Below are 24662 nucleotides of genomic sequence, written 5' to 3'. Positions count from 1 at the left end.
TGCGGGTGTCCGCGGGCGTTCCGCGGGCGTTCCATGGGTGTTCGCTGGTGGACGTTTTCAGGGAGACCTTGTGGCGAACTTTCCGCACTTTAAAGGAGCCGATGAGAAAGATGGGGACAGACTTTCGAGCAGAACCTGTTGTGACAGGACAAGGGGTGATGGTTTAAACTAAAGGAGGGAGATTCAGGCTGGACATGAGGAAGGAATTGTTGTCCTGAGGGTGGTGAGAGCCTGGCCCAGGTTGGCCAGAGAGGGGGTAGATGAACCATCCCTGAGACACCCCAGGCCAGGCTGGATGGGGCTCTGAGCACCCTGAGCTGGTGAAGATGTCCCTGTCATGGCGGGGGGCACTGGGGAGCGGGGGGGGCACTGGGGAGCGGGGGGGTCCTGCAACCCAAGCCGTCTGTGATTCGGTGATCCCCTCAGGGATCCTGTGCCCACTCGGGCGGGACCGGGGAGCGCGCGGGGCCACGTACGACCATGACCATGGGAGGGGTGTTGCCATGTCAACGCCTCTTGACTCAGGCACTGCCGAGGGCAGCTCCGCACAGTGCGCATGCGTGGAAGCGCTGCAGGGTCGCAAAGGCCCCTGCGGCCCGCACCTGCGCACTGGGGGTGACTTTGAGCGGGGCGGGATGCTGAGCAAGCTGGTGGGGCCGCGTTACGTCCAGCTGCTCCAGAACTGGTGAGGCCCTGCGCGGGGCTCCCGCTCGGCCCGGGGCTCCCGCTCGGCGTTCCCTGGCTGGGCGGGGCGGGGCGGGGCGGGACGGGGCGGGACGCCGCTGCTCCTGCGGTTCGCAGCGGGAGGCGCGCGGCCTGTCCCGGTCTCCTCACGCGGACACCGGGGCGGGCCGCAGCCCCCGCCGCGCGCCTGAGGGGCTTCCCGGGCCCTTGCCGTTTCCTCCGGGTTGGTTCCGCCGCTCCGCGTGGGCTCGGGCCGGGTTCGAGGCGCTGAGGGGCGGGTTTGGGGACTAACGGGGTGTTTGCTTGGCGGCGGTTTCGCCTCCGGGCTGTTGTGACCGTTTTCAAGGTGTTGCAGAGCTGTAAATGCGTGTGGCAGTACCAGCGGGTGCCAGAGTGCAGGGCTGTGTGACAGTATGAAGTAGCTGGTGGGCGATAGCAGTGGAGTAGCTCAACAAGTAACCACAGCTTTTCTGAACTTGGTAGCATTATTTTTGAATAAAAAGAATGTCTGTGCTTTCCTGTAAAATATCTTGGCTGCCCTGGGGACTAAGAGTTATCTATGAATGTGTGTTTCTTTCAAGATTTCTGCCAAGCATTTTTCTCAACTGAAATTACTTTCCCAGGTATTTTAGTGATGGGTGTTTGCCAGACCTTTTGTTGTGGAGAATTATAGAATCCTTTTGGTTGGAAAAGACCTTTAAGACCATTGGGTCCACCCATTAACCCACCCTGTCCCAGCCCCATGTCCTGAGAACCTCACGTCCGTCTGTCCAGCCCTCCAGGGCTGGTGACTCCAGCACTGCCCTGGGCAGCCTGTTCAATGCCCCACAGCCCTTTTCGGGAAGAAATTGTTCCTAAATCCAACCTCAGCCTCCCCTGGTTAACGTTTACCTGCATGTGTGTGTGTCTTCTCTTTAGGATTCCCACCCTCAGTACGTGGGGTGGTGTAGCAGGTGTTGGTGTAATATGGGTCACAGACTGGAAGCTGGTGCTTCAATATGTTCCCTACATCGGTGGCAAGTATAAAACTGAAGACTAAGCTTTCCTCTCTTGGTAAGTTTTGTTTGTGCATGTCTTGGCTTAAGCAGTGGTGTTGTGTTGGTGTGTCTGGTCAGTCTGGGGCACAGTCATATTGTTGGTCCGAAACAGAACTGCTCCATTTGATCCTTTAGGGCTTTTAAAAATTATTATTATTTTTTAAATACAGTACTTCACAGAGTGCCCGGAGGATGAAACATCAATGAGAGTATGTTTTTCAAGAGATTATTTTGCAAGCAGTGGATTTTTCACAGTGTAATGTGGTTCCTGAGAAGTCCAATCAAGTGTTTTGTGGTAATTTGGAACGTTTGACAGATCTTTTTACATCTGCTCCGAGGGAGAATGACGACGAGCTGGTGACTAGTTTTGTTGCAAGGCAATTCACACTCCTTTCTGTTCCTTGTAACTGTTATTAAAATAAGTTGAATGTTTGGAGGTGGTTACTGCTTATCACAAATTCACTGTCAAATTGGCTCTCTCAATGTTGTATTTTTTCTTTAGTAGCGTATGAAATGTGCTGCTCGGAATCTCCTCTAAGACTGACCGTCCATCAACGCAGAGCAGCAATTAGACAAGACCTTCTCTTAGGCTTCTAAATGTGTGTTTGTGTAGTAGGCAGGCTTAGAACTTTGTTATTTTTTCATTGCACTAAAGGATGCTGACAGAAGGTCCAGAGGAAACTGCATAAATCTCAATCATTTCTTCCAGTCAGAATAACAGTTACATTTAAACGTTGTTAAATGAAAGTGAGATACTTGCCTTCACGCTACACGGTATTTCATAGGGAGATCGGAGAGTCTTGAAGTCGCAGAGTGAATTGTTTGTACTTTTGTAAGTCACTTTTTCCAGCGGTGCTTGTTGCAGTTGGAATGATTTGCTGTCCCTTCCCTGTTTTCAGTATATGTACCACACAGATTCTTGGTGTAACCGAGGGATGAAAGACGCTTTTCATGAAAGTCGGCGGCTGGCCGTAGATGCTTTTGGACAAGTCAGTGGAAAAGCCAATTAAGTTACCTGGCCATGGATTATTTTTTTTACTTAAAAACGTCTTAGCCGGTAGCAGGGATGTAAATGCTTTCCTGAGACCACAGCGTATGTTTTGGGTTTTGGAGTGAGAGCTTTGATGTGTCGTTGTGCATAAATCATCTTGAAAGACCATATTTCTCTGTGGGAAGAAAGAGGATGTTTCTGTGGTGGCTTTTGATTCCTCCCAGAGAGACTCCAGGCACACGTCTGTGTTCTGTGCCTCATTTGCTTCTGTAACCAGAAATTTCGTGCCTGGATAGCTGAGGATTCTGAAATCTGTAGCACGTTGCGGGAAGTGCTGCTGAATAACTGCTTTGCGTTTATTGTAGGAAGTTTATGGCTGGATAGCGTGTTTTGGAGCCGTCCGTCCGCTGAGCCCCTGCTTTGAGGTGACCTTGCAACGCCCAGGACAGATTCTGTGGCAGGTGAACATGAACAAGTTTGGGAAAACATTTGACTTCAGTGACCAGCCTGCCTGGTACTCGTCTTCTGATCGCCTTCGCAGCAGATCTTGTCCTCGTGGGAATAATTTATAAACCTGATATACCAAATAAACAAAGAGAATGACAGTTTTTGGTGTTGTTTTGTTGTGCTTTGTTTGGTTTGTTTTGGTGTTTGTTTTTTTTTTTGCGTTACCATCTTAGTCCAGTCTTTAGGCCAGACTCCTGGCTTGGGTTCTGTTGTCAGCTTGTTCACATGTGTGTGCTGTGGAAGTCCTGCTGCGTGTTGGCTTCCCGGGCATCAGCTGGTAGCTGCCAGGACTCTGTGTTTGAGCAGTGCCTCTTTCTAACACTTAATTATTTTTCAGGGTGTGCTAACCCAATGTCACATCCATTATATGAACAGATTAGTTAAAAGATAATGACCTGACAGAGGAAAAACCTGGAGAGGGTGTGGCCAAGCTCACGGGGCTTTGGAGCTGCAGAAATCAAAAAGCGCCTCCAGCGCTGGGTTTATGATGTGATTTCAAAAAGGAGGGTTGTCTGGATTCCCGCCTGCCTCCTCAAAGGTTTGGCCATGCTGGGATCTTCGTTTTTGTCGTGAAAGGTTGAGTGGAGGCGGGACGGAGCGTTGTTGTGCGGCCACCTCGGCGCTGTCGCTCTGCTGTGGGCAGCTTGTGCTGGCCGCTTCTGTCCTCATCTCCTGGACCAGTTCTGCTCTGAAATAAGCTCCCCTGCTGGCGCTGGGATGTTTGGCAGAAAGCTTTTGACTTCAGGGCTAAAATTGGAGAGTTTTTTTCTGTCAGAATGTCCCATTGCTTGTTTCCGTGGCTGATTTGTGGTACAACATGGGCTCTGGCAGCTGAATACGCTTTCAGCTGGTGGCAGCATCTGCAAATGCCTCATCCTCTGCACCTTGGCAGTATTCCCGAAGGAACGCAGGCATCTTCTCCCGTGGGCTCAAGAGAGGGTTTCTACCCAAACACTTCATGCAGTCCTTGGAAACGTCTTCCCTTCAAGCTGTTGCTGCACCGGCTGTCAGTGGAAACTGATTTTCCAACTCCTGTCAGCCTGAGTTTGAGGTTCCCTGGAGTTTTAAGTGTCAACCTTCTCCATTCCCACCCTGCAGCTGGATCCACTCCCCAGCTTTTCCAATTTAGTCTTAAAAAATGCCATTAAGATTTCACGTAGACCTTTTCTGTGCTTAACTTCTCAGTTTACCTGTTTATAAAAAAGAAATTCTCTCCCCTCCTGCTCAGTAATTCTTTCCCTTTTGCATAACTGAAGGTTATTAAGAGATCTCGGATATTTTTTCGAGACTAAATAACCGCCATTCTTTCCTCGCAGGACATTTTGCAGACAGCCGCTGCTGATTTTCACCGCGCTCCTCGTGGCTTCCACTCGCTCCACGTCTCTCTCCAAGCGCAGCCGTCGGGCGCACGGCACTGCAGCGTCGCCCCAGCTGGTTCTGCTGCTGGTTTCCCTGTTTGCTGCGCTAAATCGGAGCAAACTGCATCGCTCCATGCCTCAGTTTCCCTTTGTGCAATTATTTCTAATCAAGAACTTGTATTTCACTGCAAGTTTTTGGTTGGGGTAGTAGGATTTTGGCGGGGTTGTAAGGTGTTTGCAGAAAGTGCACTTATGAAAAATAACGTGGTTTTGATCAATACTGGCAATTAAAACTTTTCTGATCTGTATGTTCCAGCTCACAGGAAATAACAGCGATAACAGAGCAAGATATTTCATAAGTGTGAGCCCAGAAGGAGACGATGTTAAACACAAACGAACAAAACCAAAACCACTCCCTAAAGAGATGGAGCGTCTTCAGGGCAACGGAAAGCTCCGTATTGACTAGATTAAAGACAAAATCCCCACTGTCATATATCTTACATGTAAAAATCTTCCTGTACAAAGCAAATGCAACCCGGCGCTTACTGGCACATCTGGTTCTTTGAATTTTTTTTCAACTTCTACCTGAGTCCGGAAAACTTACACGCCGTGCGCCCGTTTCCTCTCGTGTCTTGTGCTCCCTGCTGCTTCCAGACAAGGGAGTCTGAAACAAATGAGCAAAAACATGAAAAACGTAAGTAAAAGTACCGACAGCTTGTTGCACAGATGTGGGCTGGAGGAAGCACTGGAAGCTCAAATAGAGTAAGTTTGGTGGCAGAACTGAGCGGTGGCCGGAGCTGCACTCGTATTTTGGTGGTTGGTCGGGTTTTGTGTGGGGTTTTTTTTCATAATCTTTTAGTTTATTTTGATCTCAACAGATCTGGGTGGGCTCCCGTGGGTGCTGCTGCTTTGGAATCTGATGGTGATTGCTCAGGTCTGCTGGTCCGAGCAAAATCCTTAACACAAGCCTACTGTGTCATTTGTTTGTTAGAGGAAAGTGAATTACTGTGACTTGCTTCAGAAGCAGGCTGCCCGGTGGAGCTTCGTGTCTTTTGGTGCGTAGCGCCAAAATAGGGGTGCTGGATTGTGCCTCCTCAACACGGGGGTGATTTTGCGATGGTTTTCCAGTAGAGGATTTCCAGCAGAGGTTGAACAGCCGCAGGAGGTGACGCCGCTGCCCTGGGGGAACCACAGCGGGTGACTTGGCCGCCCAGGTTGGTTTTTTCCTGAAAACCTTTTCATCACTTCCTCTTCACACTGTCTCTTCTCCATGGCAAGTTTTAATTGCCGAATGGTTGGGATTGGAAGTGGCCTCTGGAGATCAGCCCAGGGTACGCAGAGCCAATTGCAGGGTAATGCACCCAGGCTTTGGGGTGGTGGGTTTTCTAATATCTCCAGAGGAGGAAGCTGCACAACCTCCCTGGGCAATTTTCCCCTTTCTTTTCTTCTTTTTTGTTGTTGTTGGTTTTGTTGGGGTTTTGGGTTGTGTTGTTGTTGTTTGTGGTTATTTTCATTTTAATTTTTGTTTGTTTTGTTTGTTTCTCGGTGGGTTGTTTTGTGTGTGTTTTGTGTTTGGTGGGTTGTTTTGCGCTGGCGTGTTGCTGTTTGGTTGCTGTTCTCAGGGGTTTGCCCGTTGTCCCCGCAGACGGGCTCCGGCAGCTCCCGGGGCGCTGCTGCTGCACGCGCGAACGAGCCCCGAGGAGCCCCCTCCGAGAACGCCCCTCGGGGAGGGGCCGTGCTGCAGGACGGGCCGGTTGCTCCAGGCAGTGTCACCGGGACACGGGCTGCCTCCGCCCGGCAGCCCGCCCGTGCCTCGCGGCTCGGGATCCAGCCCGCGGCCCGGGCTGCGGGGCGGGAATCCCGGTGGCGCCGGGGCTGCGGCGCGGGGCCGGGCCTGCAGGGGGCGCGGGCGGGGCCGCGGGGCCACCAGTCTGGCCGGGGCGGGCTCGGGGGAAGATGCCCAAAGCGGCGCTGCCGGGACCCCGGGGAGGGGCGCGGCGCCCGGCGGCGAGGTGAGGTGGGGGCCCCGCGGAGAGGGCGGTGGGTCCAGCTTTTCCCGCCGAGCGGGGCGGCGGGGAGGGACTATATCTCCGCGGCGCGCGCGGGCGGAGGGATCCAGCCGCGGCGGGAAGGCGGGAAGCGGTGGAAGGGGCGGGAGCGGGCGGAGCGGCCGCCTCACGGCGTGGAGGAGGCGGGAGGCCCGCGGCGCGGCGGCTAGCGGGGCCAGGGCCCGGCGGGCGGCGGCGGGGGCTGCACTGGGAAGCGGGACGAGCTGCGGCCTCAGCGCCGCCTCCCGCGGCCGGGGAGGGGGGGCAGGAACCCGGCGGGGGTTGGCGTGAGCGCCGGAGCGTGGACCGGCCGGCGGCTGGAGGAGAGCGCGGCGGCGGGGAAGAGCCGGCGGCCGGAGGGAGCGGGCCGGGCCGCCATGGAGCGGAAGAGGTGGGAGCGCTCGGCCGGGCCGCGGCGCCGCTGCCCTGGGCCTGGGAGGGAGCCGTGGGTTGCGCTTCCCTGCGTGGGGGCTGGGAGGCGGCGCCCGGTGGGTGGGAGGCCGAGCCGGCCCCGCCTGGCGCTACAGGTGGAGGTGGCGGGGGGCCGCAGGGCTGTAGGTACCGGTTGGTACCTGTGGGAATCGGCTCTGTAGCGGGGTGCGGGGTCTGGGGGGGCTCTGCCACCCCCCTTCTTGCCGCCAGCGACCTGCCGTGAGGGGATGAGCCCCATGAACGTAACGATGGCCTTTCAGGAGCCCAGCTTGTCCCTCAGGAGTGGTTTGTACCCTGCCAATAGTTTTTTGTTTTTTTAATGTCAAATAAATGCGGTGTTTGCAAAGTAGCCAGGGTATTAGTGAGAGCGGCCACCTGCTTTCCTGCGGCTCTATCTGCTGCATTTTCTGTAAACTGGGGAATTTGGGGCAAGGCAAAGAAAGAAGCATTTGTGTTGCTGGGTGTTGCTGTGGGTGAGGAGCCCGGGGCTCTGGGTGCCGTATCCTGCACGTGTGGCTGCGGAGCCGCTCTCTCTGCCTGGCAAATTGCTGTAAATCTTGCTGCATGTCTCATGGCTGTAGGTGTGGGCCGTGTGGATCCTTCCCGCACCCACCCAAGGCCACCCAGCGCACCCACGGCTGACAGATGAAACCTGGGAGCCGCAGGAGTGTAGCAGAGCTTACCCAGGTGTTCTTACCCAGCCTTCTCCAGTCAGCAAAAGGCACGCGATCAACTTTCTGCACGTGTTAGGTTTCATTTTTTTAAAAAATCAGATTGCAGCTGGGAGAAAAGCGCGTGGCGCTGGGCAGCGACGGAGCCGGCGGACGTCCTCGAGAGCGGAAAGCTGAAGTGCCGGCTCCGCGGCTTCGTCGCGGAGGAGCGCAGACGATCAGCGGCTGAAAGCTTGAAACATCGCCGGTTTTCCATGTACTTATTTTATTTGTAAAGTTGTGGTCTTGGAGCTGAGCTTAAGAAAGAGGGGCAGAGAGGATAAGTAGCATGTTTTTATTCCCAAGTTATAATGGATTTTTCTTTTATATCAATTTGGACAGAGATCAAAGGTAGAATAGGGCCCCGCTGCACTGATCTTTGGTTACTGTTGCATTTTGCATTACCTCAGAGCGGAAAATACATGTCAGGCAATTTATTAATCCCTCTACTATTTCTGCATGTTGTTTACCTGGATGGTTATTTTTTAAAATCCGGCTGCCCTGAACACACAGATGCAGCGTGTGCTGGTGGGAAATCTCACGTGGCTCAGAAAGGAGCGCTCTTGTGCAACGACCAGCCTTAAGAACGAATGCTGAGCTGCGGGAATCGGCAGTGCGGTGCCAGTTACTGCTTTCCAAACCAATTTTTTTAGGGCTGTTGTGCTTTCTATTTGGAGATTTCCTTTTGTAGCCCTGAGTGCTTGCAGCACATGTTTCTGTTGAAGATGAGCTCTGCTTTGGGCGACAAGACAAATGAGTTGTGCCAAGTGTGTTCAGCTCACGTGCGAGCCGGTTGCTGGCTGGAAGTTAAACCCTCTTTGAGGCTTACGTCCCTGGCCGGATTTTTAGCAGCAGTTCTACACTGTTGCAGTTACCGGTGGATGATTGTGCAGAATTTTTTTTAACCGGATTCTATTTACTCATCTGCCTGTGGCTTAAGAGTTGGGAAACCCAAGAGGGCGTCTCGCTGATGTGGGGCTTGTGGGCTGGCTTCGCAGGGAACAGCAAAGGGACAGGGGTGCAGGGTGTTGGGAAGCGTGTTGGGATTTTGTGAAAGCGGTGCGTTGTTTTTTGAGAGAGTTGTAGCTACAAAGGCTCCTGTCAGACTCGGTGTTCTCACCGCGGGGAAGGAGAATTCAGTGCTGCTTTGTGATGCTTTTCCTCATAGTATTTTCTACTGAGGGTTCGATGACCAAGTGTGTAAGAGGTCTGGCATTGCTGTTCCTCTGCTGCAAGGAGTTGGTGGCATCGCTGCTCTGGAAAACTTAACAGATCTCTTGGGTGGAGCTTATTTTGTTGTGAATTTCTTACCTATGTAAGAAGTTGAAGAGAACATTTTTAACACCCCCAAGTATATTTTGGTCTATATTCTTTTCTTTTTTTTTTTTTTTTAGCTGAGCTTGTACTTTGCTATTTTTCGGTTGTTCTGTTTTACTTACAGCTTGCCCAGGGAAACTCATGGTGTTTGAGATGAGCCTTATAAAAATGGCTCATTGTATTTGTCCTTGTTCCTGCCACTCGAGTTCTTGTTTGGCAGTGGGGTGCCTCTGGAAATTTGAGAGGTTTTGGTGTATTTATCATATGTATCAAAGTTGGTTTTGGGGGTGTTTGTTTGGTTTTTGTTTTTGGGGGGGGTGTTTGTTTGGTTTTGTTTTTTTTGTGGTCAGAGCCCGGGTTACTGAACAAAGAGCCGCGTTGCCCTTCGGGGCAGCCCTTGCCTGCTGCTGCTGGCAGTGGTGCGGGGCCACGTGCACAGAAGTATTTCTGGGGACAGCTGCAGCGGCAGGGGACGGCTCGATCCCCCGAGGCTGCTCTGTACAGAGCCGAGGACGCCCGTTTCTGGAGGGGCGTGTGAAGATGCGGGTTATGGCAGCTGGAGTTGTCACCTTGTTCCTACCGGTGCTTTGTGCGAGCCCGTCCCAGGGTCACGCAGTTGTTGGAGTTTGGGACCACCGAGGCAGGACCTGGTGCGGGTGCTGCAGCCAGGGATAACGTGGGGTGCGAGGTGTCCCAGGGTGCCTGTGCCTCCCTAGGACGTGGTGCTGGGGGGTTGTACAGCACCCACGGGGCCCCTGGCATCAGCCTTTACCTGGGGCAGAGCTGGGGGGGTTGTGACTCCCCAGCTCTGCCAGGAAGGAGCTTCACTGAAATGGGGAAGGAAAAAGCTTTTTCATTATACCCATCACCTCCCACCGAGGAAATGAGGTGTAAGGGATATACCATTGCTCTCTGTTTTCACCCAGGTGATTCCTGTCTCCATTTCTTTAAAAGGCGCAGGTGATGCCTGGGTTTGTTTGGGGTTCTTTTTGTCTTTTGTCCCTCACTTTCCAAGTTGTGCAGATCTCCCATAGGCTAAATGGGGAGAGCGGAGGGGAGGAGACTTGTGTAATGAAGGAGGAGGAGAGAGGGCCTGGGCTCGCAGTCTGTCTCTCCTTAAGAATCTAAGGCAGGAGACAAAGGCTGAGCTGCACACGGGGCGCAGCGGGCACCCGGCAGCGCCCGGCCCGTCACTTGCCTAATGTGGCTCAATCCACAGCCAGACAGTCCATGGACAGCAAACGGGGGTGGCTGGCCTTGGACACCCCAGCCCTCGCTCCTCGTTTTGTTCGTGCCGTGCAGGCACATAACACTGTGGAGCTTTTGATGGACGAGTGTGTCAAATTGGTTGCAACTTTGCAGTTGCATTGTTTGTTTGTAACACGGTGAAGTGTGAAAGACTGGAATTCAGGACCTGAGCGCGGCGTATTGCAGGGTTATTTAGAAGAGGTGTTTTTTTCCAGCTGCATATCAAGATGTCTTTCTTCTGAGTTGTTTCGAAGTCTTTGTCCATCAAAACCAGGAGTGCAAACAACGCTTTTGCTCCAAGTGGAGGGAGAGAAATTTCATATTTTGTGGCATTTAAAGGGCACACAAGCGTTTTAATGACGTTCAGAACTCATAACTGCTGGTTTAATGTTTCCGTGCCTCGTGATGTGCAGCGAGCAATCCCACTGCTCAAATTTTGTGGGTTTTGGCTGCCTTTTTTTCCCCCCCTCCCCACTTTGACCGTCTCAGGTGTCTATAGGTGCCCTCAACAGCTGTATCATACCGGGGATGCTCCTGCCAGAGGGACCCCAGGAGCTCCAGAGCTGTTTGCATTTACTGAGCAAGTTCACTGTCAGTTTGAGTTTGAGCTTTGTTCCCCATCCTGCCGTTGCTCCAGGGCTTGGTACGGTTGTTACCGTTTGCAAGACATAATTAGAATAAAAGTTTTTCTTCTGAACATTTCAGTGCTTTTCCTTTGCGCCAAGCTTCCCCAGGAAGAGAAAGGACTCTGAGTCATTTCAGGTGGGTTTTTTTAGATGTATGTGGACTTTGAGCAGCTTTTCAGATCCATTGCAAAATGACTACAACATGTACAAAACACAAAAGCCAAAGAGTTACGTTCATTTAAAATACTGTCTCCGAGTGTATCTGGCTCTGTTCTGGAAGTTACACTGTGTTTCGAGGTGCACAGTTCACTATAATGTATTATTTCAAAAATTACTAAGGCACTAAACTGTAAACTGGAGCTGCGGAGCAGTGTCGTGTTCTTAATGTATTCGGACTTTCTCTTCTCGGCTTTGCTCACGGCAGAGGCGGCTCTGGCCGGAAAGCTGCTGGAGCTGGTTATTCCTCTTTATAGACTGAGGCATAAAAATCCCTTTATATTTTTAAAATTGGCTTCAAATTTGAGTCTGGACCCAGGCTCTGTTCCTCTCTGCTTATTCCTGCGCTCTCTGTCACCGTCTTGCCTGTGCAGCTCTGTGGTGAAATGGTCCAGCTGAGGAATAACCAGTGATAAAGTGCTAAACCCCTTCTTTCTGCCCTCTAAAGACGGATTATTTTCTCTGCATTTGCATGGATGCTTTCAGGCCTGAGCAGTAGTGGGGAGCAGATACAAGCTTTTAATACTTCATTTCTTTCTGGTTTTTGTTATAATCTATTTTTTTTTGCATGCTCAGCTTGACTCGGACTGATTGGTTTGCCACTGTCCCATACTAGAAATTCTATTCTCACATTGTTTTTTTCAGACCTTTCCCCTATTAAAAGCTTCAGGGCAGCAGATAATGTGTTGTAAAGAGGCTTTTTTTCTGTTTTTCCTCTTTGATAAGACCCTGTTGGGCTGTTGGTGTCTGCTCAGGGCGGTATCTGGGCACCGCTTCTCTGCATCTCAAGTTCAACGTCTGGACGTTGTGAGGTTGCTTTGAGTTGAGTTGTTGAACTTGCAGGTGCCACCGTTGTGTACGATGTTCGTCGGATCTGCCAGGATGTGACCTGACGTTTTCTAAACGAGATCCTGTGGTGCATGGAGAGCGGAGGGGAAACCACCCGCATCATGCGGTCTGGCAGAAAGAAAATATTCTGTCACTAACTGCTCTTTAAAATGAGAAAATGGATAATTAGGAGCAGGGTGGTAATTGGCATTTTTGGTCTTTAACCCAATTAACTTGTGTTTAGTATGATATACATGGAAAGACCCGCTACCAGATGGGTGCTAAGATGGAATATGCAGACTGCAAGATGCAGAAAACCAGAAGTGAGAGAAGTTAAGGGAATAAAGAGGCATCGTTATTATGCTGAATAGGAATGTGAAGAATCCTTTGTGCTTATGGGCTGTTCAGTTCTACGCTGTAGTCATAACACATTGACGGATTTTTGCTTTATGCATGAAAAATAAGAGAGCTTAACCTAGCACTGCTTTTTGTAGCAGTGGAAAAGGTGATATTAAGAAAGAGAATAAACACAACAACGACGAGCTGGAGTAATTTGTGCCTGCGTGCCAGGCTGCAGGCTCCCAGGAGAAACCAGGTGTTCAAAAACGGAACTTCTGTTTCCTATTGATTGAAAGTTTTCCAAGGTTTTGAACTTTATCTTTGCCTCACTTAATCTTTGTAATTCTTTGCTTTGTGGCTTGTCAGCACTTAATCTCTGCTCTTGCTCCTTGCTGCTGTGTAATCCTGAAGTTGGGTGTTCAGAATTCTACCGAAGATTTAACCAAACCTGAGAGTGCTATTCAAGGAGGGGGGAGGGAGTCGGAGGAGGCGTGTTTGGTGCTAGTCAAACGTGACACTCCCGAGAGAAGAAATAATGTTTGAAAATGGACATTTGTTATTTGAGACAGCTGAGTGATAAGTACACCTGTGCTGATATCTCCCCTGTCAGTTATTGTGTTAATTATGCTATGTTCATTTATACCTGGTCTGAATCTTCCTCTTTACATGTAAAAGCATTTTAACGTGGTCTGCACTCGTCTCTCCCACGGTAATCGTGAGAAGGAGTTGATACAAGAGCCTTAATATCCTTTGAGAGTTTAATGTGAGCTTCATTCTTGGGAGTTCAGCACATGTTTTTTAAGAAGGAAATAAAACTTGCCTCTCCTGCCTTCCAGCTGGTGTTGAAGTCCAGGAGGTTTTAATTTCCCTCCTTGTTTCTTTTCTGTGTTTTTCTCAGCCCGAGTGGTAAGAAGTTCCGAAGCAAGCCCCAGCTGGCGCGCTACCTGGGCAGCTCCATGGACCTCGGCACTTTTGACTTCCGCACCGGGAAGATGTTGATGAATAAAATGAACAAGAACAGGCAGAGGATGCGCTATGACTGTTCCAACCAAGCCAAAGTAAGACCGAGAGGCATGGACGGCTTTTACTTTTCCATTCGCTGGTGGAGTGGCCAGGCTGCCTCTCAGAATGACGTCCTGCTGTGAAAACTAAGCATTTTGTAATTAATGCTTGAAACTCAGGGTTATATGAAATACGAATGTCTCTGTTATGGGGTGCTGGACAAATACTGCAATTCCCTGACTCTTCCAGGGTAGCGATGCCATGGAAGAATATTGTGATAACTGTGAAATATTGTGGAGAGAGGGCTGGCATCTTTCTTTCTTCCCTTCCCTGGAGAGTGAGATTGTCTTCCTGATCTCCTCTGGGGCCGCACCTCTCCAGCTGGTCTGGTGACCGGGCCGCAGCTCTGCTCTGACGTTTGCTTTTGGGGAGTGGGAAGGGGACAGCAGGGACCGTGGCTGTGCCGCTGTCTTGGCTTTGGAATCGCTGTAAGGAGGGGGGTACATTTTGGGCAAAAAGCTGAAGAGACAGGAGGATGGTAAGGCCCGATTTTAGAACAAAACGAAAGGGTCTGTGTTTGGTGCCTGGTGATTTCAGTTGTTAAGGTTTAGTCAGGATTACAGTGACATTGGCATACAGCCTGTCTGCAGAGATTGGCTCAAGCCATTCCTAAATTACCTTCTTCAGGTGCTAAAAGCTTTTTCAGAATCCAAAAGCTTATGTCTGTGCACCTAAATGTTAAATTTGGGAAACAGCATCATGCTTATGTTCTAACTGTGTCAGCCATTAAGGAATCATCATCATCATCAGAGCAATCGGAACATTTACTTGCAGCAGTAGGTGCTGTTGTGAGATTTGGAAACGTTCCTCGCTGCAGAGACCAGCAGCTAACGTGCATCTCGCAGGCTAAAAACGCGGCCCACACCTTTCAATAAATGTACGAATAGTTACCACTGCCTTGTAAATGGATTAGCACACATGATTCAGAGTGATATTTGTCCTGAATACATCTTTTCTACATCTCATGAATAAATACGTTAAGCAGATGTGATATCTGCATCCTCAAGAACAAAGTGTGTCCTGAGGCTGTTTCAGGACTTGCCTGCTGTATCTCGGGAGCATGGAACAGTTTTCCCGTGTTCCCACTAGCAGAAAATGCAGTCTTGCAGTAAAAACTTGGGTTTTATGAGCTCCATTTAAAACCTGAGTTTCGTTAACTGAAAATAAAAAATGCGATCAAGGTTCCAGCTGCATTGATTTGCTTATTGGTGTCCACGACAGGATTGAAGCGGAGTGGTTGAGAATGGTTTCTGGATTCTAGTTATTATTTCTAATTATTACAAACATTGTATTGAAATCTTCCAGTTTAGTGATCTACAGGTGGCTTGTCAGAGTGAAAACTCAGTGTTCTTACTCCTAAATTCTGTCAAAACTGGGATAAAACCAGTGTGTATAAACCAGCGTGAGAGGATGTTAAGTAAAATGTGGAAGAGTGGAAAACTTATTTTAATTTTGATAGATTTAAGGCAAGATTTTAACATAGTTCTGCGTTTTTAGCAGTCTAACTCGTACAGCCTGAGGGCAGCTGAGTGTTCAGGTCCACGAACGCTCTGTTTCCCCGCTGTGCATCTTTGTGGCTGCAGCAGCATTTTAGCAGACTGAAAATATTTTTGTTTTGTTTTGTTTTTCTCTCCTTTTGTTTGAAAACTTTAGGGGAAGCCTGATCTGAACACGGCGCTGCCTGTCAGACAGACGGCTTCTATCTTCAAACAGCCCGTCACGAAGATCACGAACCATCCCAGCAACAAGGTGAAGAGCGATCCACAGAAAGCCGTGGAGCAGCCCCGGCAGGTAAGGATTGCAGCTTAGCAGCTTCTCCAAAGTTAAGAAAACTCCAGGCTTTGCTGCTGGGAGGGTCCCAGAATAAACCACTTGAAATTTGTGATGCTGAACAAATGGTCCATGCCGATTTGAAGTCTGTTGGTATTTCAGAAACAAGACCTTCCAGTGCTCCCAGCTTTTGAAATGGGAACCCCATTTCCAATCTGTAATTAATATGCTGTTTGTACTGTGTTTTATTATCTACAAATTTAGACACATGTAACCACTTCAGGGGACATTTGCACTGTAATTAGAATCACTGTCAAATCACACAGAATCACAGAATGGACTGGGTTGGAAAGGCCCTCAGAGATCATCCAGTCCAACCCTTGGTCCAACTCCAGCCCATTGACTAGATCATGGCACTAAGTGCCATGTCCAATCTCAGTTTCAAAACCTCCAGGGCCGGTGAGTCCAGCACCTCCCTGGGCAGCCATTCCAATGCCTGACCACTCTCTCTGCAGAGAATTGCTTTCTCATCTCCAGCCTCAATTTCCCCTGGCAGAGTTGAAGCCCATGGCCCCTTGTCCTATTGCTGACTGCCTGGGAGAAGAGCCCAATCCCCACCTGGCTAGAACTGCCCTTCAGGTAGTTCTAGAGAGTGCTGAGCTCACCTCTAAGCCTCCCCTTCTCCAGACTGAACAAGCCCAGCTCCCTCAGCCTCTCCCCATAGGGCTTGTGTTCCAATCGTATAAGAATTCTGTGTTTTGAGAAATCCCTGTTCCTGTACAGACCACATACATGTAGAGCAAGGGATTGTACTGACTGCACAGGCCTTGTTTTTCAGATGCGTATCTCGTTAGTAGTTAACTCTACCTGTATGAATAAGGTTATAAATTTACATTGCTTTCTTTCAAGACAAATGGTATTCCGTCTGTATTCATTGCTCATCCTTGTACATATAGATCAAGAGTTGAAGGTGTATCTAGGTATAGTATCCGACTTTACACCAAACCAGACGTTTACATGTTCTTAAGCTTGAGGAGAATCTGTGATTTAAAACATGGTGAACGACCAGATGTGTTTGTTCTTGTGATTCATAAATAAAATAACGCTTGACTTTAGAAGGAGGTTGGAGAAAATCCATATATTCCGTAACTTCTGTGGTAGGTCTGAGGCAGCAAGAGGAAAAGGAGTGTACTTTGGAGGAGGGCGCTTCTGCTGTTCCGATTCAGTACCAGTCCCTGGATGAGAAGGAAAAAAAGTATTTTTCAAGGCAGCAAATCAGGACAGAGTCGTCATGGGACTGATTGGTAATGGGGGTCGTCCCCTGACACAGACCCTTCTGCCGTAAATCCAATAGCAAATTGTCTGCAGCAGCGTTCTTCTCTTTTGTTGACAGTAAGCAGGTGCTTTGTGTAGTTGTCAGTTCCGTTTCTCTGTTTTGTGCCAATAAACGCTTTCTTTGCTGTCAGCTCTTCTGGGAGAAGAAATTAAGTGGACTGAATGCTTTTGACATTGCAGAGGAGCTGGTGAAAACAATGGACCTTCCAAAAGGTTTACAAGGTAAGTGCAGTCTGCCCTTAACCCGGGGTGGCGTTTTGATACTGATCAGTGGCGATCGGAAGATACTGTGTTTGACCTCCTTGTTCTGCAGCGCTCCTGGTGCTGCGGACCGTTTCTGCTTCGGCTGGAAGCCTCCCTGCCGAGGGGGTGCTGGAGCAAAACTTCTTGACTTCTGGTTCATTTTCCAGAAGCAGAATGCAAGCAGCTTCCATTCCTTTTTTTTTTTTTTTTTTTTTTTAATGTAACAGAAGGGAGAATTCATCTCGGTTTAAATAACCTTGATAACCTTGCAGGGAGTAGTACAGGTGTTGTGATAAATCTGTCCCAAAGGTTTCTGTTGTGTTAGCTCTCTAAATGACAGTACATGCCTTGCCGTTAAAATTTAAATAGCGCTTGTTGTCTTGATTTGCTGTTCTGTGTCTGCTGCAATGTCCATTATTGTTTTTGCTCTCACTTTCAGGAGTTGGACCCGGTTGCACTGACGAAACCCTTCTGTCTGCCATCGCCAGTGCTCTGCACACCAGCACCATGCCCATCACTGGCCAGCTCTCTGCGGCCGTGGAGAAAAATCCAGGCGTTTGGCTCAACACCTCCCAGCCGCTTTGCAAAGCGTTCATGGTGACAGATGAAGATATTAGGTATTTGCTGGAAATATCACTTACTGTCTTGGAACAAGGTTTCTTGTGCTAAAAAAGTTTCAACCCGTGCCTTTTTTTTCTTTCCAATAGCAAGTTTAGATGTCTGGTGGAGCGCTATGGCTTGCTGAATTTATTTGAGTGCTTCTTTATCGGTAGAGTAGAAAAGAATTGTTAGATGAAGCTGCTCTCGGACAAGCATGTGCTTAAAGCCCATTAGTTTTTATTTTGCCCATGCTCAGTTCCTCTGAGGTTTCAGGTTTGTATTTGTTTTTCATGTCAGAGTACCTCTCCTTTTATTGAAAAAAATGTCTGAATTTGAGTAACCTTGATTAAGGCACCTGTGAGTAACGAAGGGATTGAAGAAATCCTGAGCAGTGCCATTCGATTCTCTTCACCGTACTCTGTCTCAACACAGGACCAAATAAAAGCATTTAACTGCTGCTGAGGCAGTGAACAAGGATGCAGTTTAGTTAGATGTACCTTCCTGTCTGTAAGTAGTTATGTTGCTAAATCAAGACTGGAGAAATTCAGCTTTAAGCACTTCATAGAAAACTTAATATACCTAGGATGCTAACCTGAGAGCAGGTAGGAATTGCATTGACTGTTTGATAAATCTTTTTGAGTTACAGGATGACTTTTTTTATACTTGATTTATACATGAATGACCAGGAAAAATGGTCTGTTTATAACCTTATGATTTCCTGTGGCTGAGATGAAATAGGAGTACCGAGAGCTGGATTGTTTATTGCTTCTTTACTGTGCCTTGACTGAAAAGGAGCTGTAAAATTTAAGGTTGTGACTCACAAGGAGAATGAGCGAAAAAGATTGAAATGGTCAGAAACTTAATTTTCTCCAGTCTCATTTTTGGAAATGTGAGCAGGGTAGCTTTTTCTTGTTTAAATTAATATTAGTACTGGAAATAAAACAGAAAAAAAGATAAGGTCTTCAGTCAGCTGCCAGAATTAAAAATGGTACAATCAGTGCTAAAGGCTTGTAATAGAAAACATTGGACAACTTTTAAAAGAGTTTCTTTCACGTTCATTTCTAATATAATACCAGTCAGGATTTTTTTACCATGCAGTTAGAACCACAGAATGTCCTGAGCTGGAAGGGCCCACAGGGATCACGGAGTCCAACTGCTGTCCCTGCACAGGACACCCCACAGGTCACCCCGTGTGTCTGAGGACGTTGTCCAGTCTCTTCTTGAACACTGTCAGGTTGGGGCCGTGACACCTCCCTGGGGAGCCTGTTCAGTGTCCAGCACCTCTGGGGAAGAACCTTTTCCTCATGTCCCACTGCCCCTCCCTGGCACATCTCCTGCCGTTCCCTGGGCTCTGTCACTGTCACAGAGCAGAGCTCACCCTGCCCCTCCTGCTCCTGCTGAGGAACCTGCAGCCCATGAGCTCTGCCCTCAGTCTCCTCCAGGCTGAACAAACCCAGGGACTTCAGCCACTCCTCATATGGCTTCCCCTCCAAACCTTCACCAACTTCGCAGCCTCTTCTGGACACTCCCTAGCAGCTTATTGTCTTTTTTAACCTGTAGCGCCCAGAACTGCACACAGTGCTCGAGGTGAGGCCGCCATAGTGCGGAGCAGAGCGGGACAGTCCCCTCCCTGCCCAGCTGGCAATGCTGTGCTGGATGCACCCAGGACATGGTTGGCCCTCTTGGCTGCCAGGGACACTGGTGGCTCAGGTTCAGTTCTTGCAGGAGGGCTCTTTCAAAGCCACGCTTGTCTGCCCAGCCTCACATACAAGGATTAGAATCACAGAATCATTTCAGTTGGAAGAGACCCTCAGGATCATCGCGTCCAACCATAACCTAGACCAATTCTGGCACTAACCCATGTCCCTAAGAATCTTGTATAAACACCTTTTAAACCCCTCCAGGGGTGGTGACTCTACCACTGCCCTGGGCAGCCTGTTCCAATGCCCGACAGGCCTTTCCAGGAAGAATTTTTTCCTAATATCCAATCTAAACCTGCCCTGGCACAACCTGAGGCCATTTCCTCTTGGCCTGTCACTTGCTACTCGGGAGAAGAGACCAACACTCTCCATGCTCCAAGCTCCTTTCAGGCAGTTGCAGAGAGTGAGAAGGTCTCCCTTCAGCCTCCTGTTCTCCAGGCTGAACCCTCCAGGTTCCGTCAGCCGCTCCCATCACGCTTGTGCTCCAGGCTCCTCACCAGCTTCATCGCCTCCTCTGCAGTCTCTTAAGTATTTCAATGTCCTTCTTATGACGAGGGGCTCAAAACTGAACGCAGGATTCAAGATGCGGTCTCACCAGTGCCGAGTACAGTGGCACAATGACTTCTCTAGTTCTGCTGGCCAGACTATTCCTGGTACAAGCCAGGATGCTGTTGGCCTTTTTGGCCCCCTGGGCACACGCTGGCTCATGTTCAGCCACTGTCACCAGCACACCCAGGTCCTTTTCTGGCCGCTCTTCCCCGAGCCTGAAGCGTTCAGGGGATTGTTGTGACCCAGTTGCAGGACGCAGCACTTGGCCTTGTTGAACCTCAGGCAGCTGGCCTCAGCCCATTGATCCCGCCAGTCCAGATCCCTTATTTATAATAAGATTCTTTGCCCTTGAAAGAGGGATTGAGGATTGATGTCGGTGTTGGTTGATTTGGGGCAGGAAGCAGGAGGAGCTGGTGCAGCAGGTGAGGAAGAGACTGGAGGAAGCTCTGATGGCTGACATGCTCGCCCATGTGGAGGAAATAGCGCGAGATGGGGAAGCTCCTTCAGAGAAAGAAGGAGGCGAGGAAGAAGGAGAAGAGGAAGAGGAGGAGGAGGAGCAGGACCCTGACCAGGAGATGGAGAACTTATAGTCCAGGTAATGTGACAGCATCTCTTCTCACCTTAAACTGGACTTCACTGAAGGCAGAAATAATTTCAGAAGGAATCTTAGTCTATATTGACAAACCTTTGCTTTTTAGTACGCACTTTAAATTGTGGAGTAGCCGTGCTTGCGGTAAAAAATCAAATACTTTGATGTGTGTGGTGTCTGGTGAGTCCTTGCGTTGTCACGGGCCCTATATCTGTGTCAGGTGGGCTAAATGTGTAACCAGCACGTATGTAAGTGCTTGAAGGATTCTGTCTTGAGCATCAATTCTTAAAAAATTATCTTGTAATGTCGTTTTTCCCCCTATTTACCTGTTCTTACTACAAGCAAGAGGGCGCCCTGAGCAGACAGGGCAGCTGCCATCTCATGGACTCAGTTTCTCCCCCTGCCTGTGTTTTTCTCTCACTCCATGTTTTTAGTTCGTGTTTTCTTGCAGGGTGTGTTAGAGGGCACATTTGTGGAATTTTTTCAGATAATATTTGTAGAAAGTTAGAAAAAGGCAACGTAACCATCAAAAGAGGGAAGCTGATAAAAAAACTTTCGGTGTGGTGGGAATTTATAAACTGAAAAGAACAGAAAAGTGTATGTCTTCAACATCTGGAAACATCTGAGAAGTTGAAGATAGTAGTAACTGCAGGATTCACCGAGATGTGCCTTTACATTGTACATCCCTTAAAAACGTCGCAAAGGGCTTGTTTTCGAGAACACCTCTGACTTCCGCTTGTGTGCTGGACCTCTTCAAAGGCGCAAGTAGAATTTGTTTTAATTGCCTTGTAAACCAAAAATAGCTCTTAATAATGAATTGTTAATGTGTAGTAATGCAGAAAAAAGCAGATATCTAAGGCCAAGTCAAGAGGCACCAATGGGAATTCTCTTAAATAAAATCATCGTATTATTTTGGTTGAAGAAGACCTTTAAGATCATGGAGTTCAACTGTTAAATGTTGCATTTGAGGACTGTGCTATGGAGCAGAGTTTGTTCCTTGCTGGTTCCTTTGATGTAACGCTAACCATGAGCACCGTATGTATCATCGGTGGAGCTCATGCTGATTTTAATTTTTGATCATTTTAAGTTTTAGCCTAAGAAAACCAATTAGTGCTCTGTCACAGAAACAGGGTGGCCAATGTTATGTAGAGTCCAGAGCCTGGGAGGCAGGAACCAAGAAGGTGGAAGGGCAAAAATAGGAAATCTTTGGAGGAGTAACAGACGAAAAGCCCCTTTGGAGGGAGCGGCAGCCGTACCTCAGGTAGAAGGGCCATTTGTGTTTAGCGGTCCTCCAAGCTTGGAAGGTTTGTAACACGAGGTCTGTTTGGCGTTTGGGAGATACCGTATCTGAGCTCTTACCACATCACTAGCAGGAGCTTTATTTGGACAAAGATCTGGCAACAGCAAAGAACCAGGACAAACCATCTGCTGAAAGTGCAGAACAGGAGATAAAGAAATAGATATTTTATGGCAATGGTGCTTTATTCTTTTAAGGGCTCACTAGCTATAAAGATATATTAATAAAAAGTTCTTCTTGACTTACAAGAGTGTTTTTTTTTCTTTTATAGGGAGTTCCATCTAAGAATTGCCAGAATAAACCCTATCAGCAGGGTCAGCACAACGATTTACAAAGCCAAGAGTGTCTGCTACATGTATTGCACCAACAGTCCAATTGAACCTACGAGCGTTTTGACGTGCGCTTCAGGAAGCATCGAGAAGCTGATGGCTAATTCGTTGCCGGGTAGTTTTGAGGATGGAACTTGACTAAACTCTACTCCCCCTCCTTTTTCTAAAGGGGTAGGGTAATCGGGAATGCAAAAGTGGAAGGGAATAAAGGAATATAAAGTGGTGGGAGGGAAAATCCTAGGAACCAAATTTCCTGTCCTTTGGTTTTTTTTAACTGTGGGTCAGTGATGGGTGATACTTTTTTTTTTTGTAAGCTTTTTCTATTGAAGTACCTTTAACAATGACCCATTGAAACAATTTGATCTTCAACGCGAGAGTTCACTCCTTGGCTACTCTGCTGTAGGCTCCTTGTTTGTAGCGGGCTGTAGGGAGGTCATTTTATGTTGTGGATTGTCATTCCCCATGTCAATTTGGGTCACCAAATTTCCTTTTCCTTGCAAGACCACATTGGTCTTGGAAGCGTCATCTGAGAGATGAACTGCTGGTGCCTCTTCCACCTGAGGTTTTGATTAGCAGAGGAAGTTAACTTGAGGAATTGATCTTACATCAATGGCAATAATTTTTTTAGCTAGTTCCAGCACCACAGGAACGCACTGCGGTGCGCGGTTTTGATCCGAATAGAGTCTCGAAGATAAATATTCCTGCTCTGTGGTATATTTTGCTTTGGTTTAAGTCTGCTCAGAAGGACCTTCTCAACTCAGAATGGCAGGATGAGCCATTTCTGACTGACAGGAAGAACTGTTCTCCTCTGGTGCCAAGAACCCTGACCTCTGTTTCTGTGCGTGTGGAGGGAAGGGGGATCCATTCCATTAGGTGTGTCTATGCATCTGCTTTCGTCTGCAGTAATGTTCTGACCTCTTTTAAAAGAAGAAAGGAAAAAAGGTTGATTTTTCTATAATTGATATCTAAAAGAATGAATTTAAAGCTTTTTATTAAGTGTGAAATCTTTCTTATTTGCATGTGCAGTGAAGTGACCAGCATTTTGTGTCCAAAAATGAAATGATGCGAAACCTGCCTTAATGTGTTTTTATAAGTATTTGGCTTCACCGTGGGTACCTTGATTGATTCCTTGGTCTCTTCTAGTACGTCTGTGAGCATATTGGGGTAACTTGGGGCTAAAAATGGATTTATCTGGGGAGGGAGGATAGGGAGAGGGGAGGAAGATGAGAGTTTATCCCTTGGAGAATGCATCGACAGGCTTGCAAAAGTTATTTTAGTCTTAGGGTATCCATTGCATAATTTGTGCGTGGACGTCTTGGCTGAGAATACAGTATGAAGTGGTGGATTAAATATTGTGTATCCCCAAACTTGGGGAAGAAAGTAGCTCCCAGAGCCATCAGGTCGGAATTATTAGTGGTGACACGCAGGGAACTGCCCAGGAAGTGGTTTGTCACCTTCGGGTGTAGTTCAGTGTAGGGACTGGAATAGGTTTAAGCTCCTTGAAGAATATCCCATGCCAAAGTGATTGATATACTGTATTTTAACTCTTTTTGTAGAGATTTGAAAATGCAAAGTTCTTTGGTATTGCTCATCCAGAGTACTGCAAGAAGACTGAGCTGTGCTTCGTGCTGCTCTGCCAGGCTTTGCTTTGGGGACCCTCACCTGGTGCTGCAGCCAGCGGCGATGATTTTCCTTTTTGAACAGTCTGTTATGGTTATTCTGTAAATCCGTCCTCTTGTAATTCTTTGTGTTGAATTAAATGTTTCTCACAAAGCAGAGGGTCCTCTAGTCTGCGTCGAGCCCCCACCTGCAGTTCCTGCGCTCTGCTCCTACCAGTTATTGCAGCAGAGACGCTCTTGAATTTTTATAGTATCTAGTGATTTTTTTATTTACTTTTACTTGAATTTGAATATATTGTGAGTATAAATAGCACCAAAACTTAGATAATTGAGATGTCGATACTGATATTTTGATGCATTTGATATCAGGTTTAAATTACTGCCAATTTGTGTGCCAGCTTTTTTGTTTTCACCAGCCTGCTGTCCCCATCCAGCTCTTTATCTCCTTCAGTCCTGTAAAAAGTTGATTAATGTTTTCATTCATATGGAAAAGTTGGTTGTTCACAGTATCAAAATGGTGCCCAAGGCTCCTATCACATCAAAGGAAACTTCAATAACTCTACCTGCTTATCAAGACAGGTGAGTAAATAAAATATTCCATTTAAATGACCCTGATATCTTGCTCATGTTGCTGCAATAATAACTGGATTGGTTTGCATTATCACAGCCTATTGCCGTGGATGTGACCGATGGGTTTATAGTGCTTTGCCATCACTGAATATACCCCCAGGATGGACACAGCGGGTGATATTTGGGGTGTCTTGTTGAGCAGATGATGAGTAAAGAACATATTTAAGAAAAGTAACTGAGTGGAACTGGGGTAAAACTCACTGTTTATAATATACAGCAGTTGTTACATGGAAATATTTTAACAGTGGCGTTGCCTGTTCTGTCTGAGATAAAGGGCATTTGCTTGAAGAGTGCTAGTGAGGGGGTAACTTTGAAACTAATAATTCTTTGTGTCAATGTGAATGACACCTTCTTGTTGCCCTCAAATATTATAAATGTAATACGGAGACACAATTGGAAACAGCCATAGGTTTGCCCTGCTTGCACTGGTAAATGATATTGATTATTTTCTACTAAAACAATAGCACCAAACTGTAGATAGATAATTATCTTGAGATAGTTTAGTCCTCTTTGGAGACAATATATAAGTGTATTCTAATGGCCCTAGTGCAGCTTCTCTGAGGGGTGGGATCTAATCCAGTGTAGCTGGGGTTTTGCA

The 24662-nt window shown here is 48.0% G+C and overlaps 2 protein-coding genes across 7 annotated transcripts; both read left to right on the top strand.

The window, feature by feature from the left end:
- The first annotated feature begins 482 nt into the window (after positions 1–482).
- Positions 483–3317, top strand: LOC102084355 (cytochrome b-c1 complex subunit 10). Its single transcript, XM_065041984.1, has 3 exons — positions 483–685; positions 1603–1737; positions 3078–3317. Exons 1-2 carry the CDS (start codon positions 504–506, stop codon positions 1721–1723), a joined length of 303 nt encoding a protein of 100 aa, XP_064898056.1. The 5' UTR covers positions 483–503; the 3' UTR covers positions 1724–1737; positions 3078–3317.
- A 3143-nt stretch (positions 3318–6460) lies between these two features.
- Positions 6461–23588, top strand: MBD3 (methyl-CpG binding domain protein 3). Of its 6 annotated transcripts, none has more exons than XM_065041979.1 (9): positions 6520–6589; positions 7831–7984; positions 11038–11094; positions 13240–13399; positions 15057–15194; positions 16640–16730; positions 17191–17368; positions 19998–20195; positions 21758–23588. In XM_065041979.1, the coding sequence occupies exons 4-8, from the start codon at positions 13298–13300 to the stop codon at positions 20188–20190; spliced, it is 702 nt and encodes a 233-aa protein (XP_064898051.1). In that variant the 5' UTR covers positions 6520–6589; positions 7831–7984; positions 11038–11094; positions 13240–13297; the 3' UTR covers positions 20191–20195; positions 21758–23588. The 6 variants fall into 6 exon arrangements, with proteins under 6 accessions (XP_064898053.1, XP_064898050.1, XP_064898051.1 ...); XM_065041977.1 differs by lacking the exon at positions 6520–6589 and adding an exon at positions 7098–7342; XM_065041978.1 differs by lacking the exon at positions 7831–7984 and having other exon boundaries at positions 6494–6589.
- The last annotated feature ends 1074 nt before the right edge of the window (positions 23589–24662 follow it).

Source organism: Columba livia, chromosome 27, assembly GCF_036013475.1.
Source record: "Columba livia isolate bColLiv1 breed racing homer chromosome 27, bColLiv1.pat.W.v2, whole genome shotgun sequence".
Lineage (NCBI taxonomy): Eukaryota > Metazoa > Chordata > Aves > Columbiformes > Columbidae > Columba > Columba livia.
Note: the sequence above shows the minus strand (reverse complement) of the source record. Positions and strands in the feature narration are given on the sequence as shown.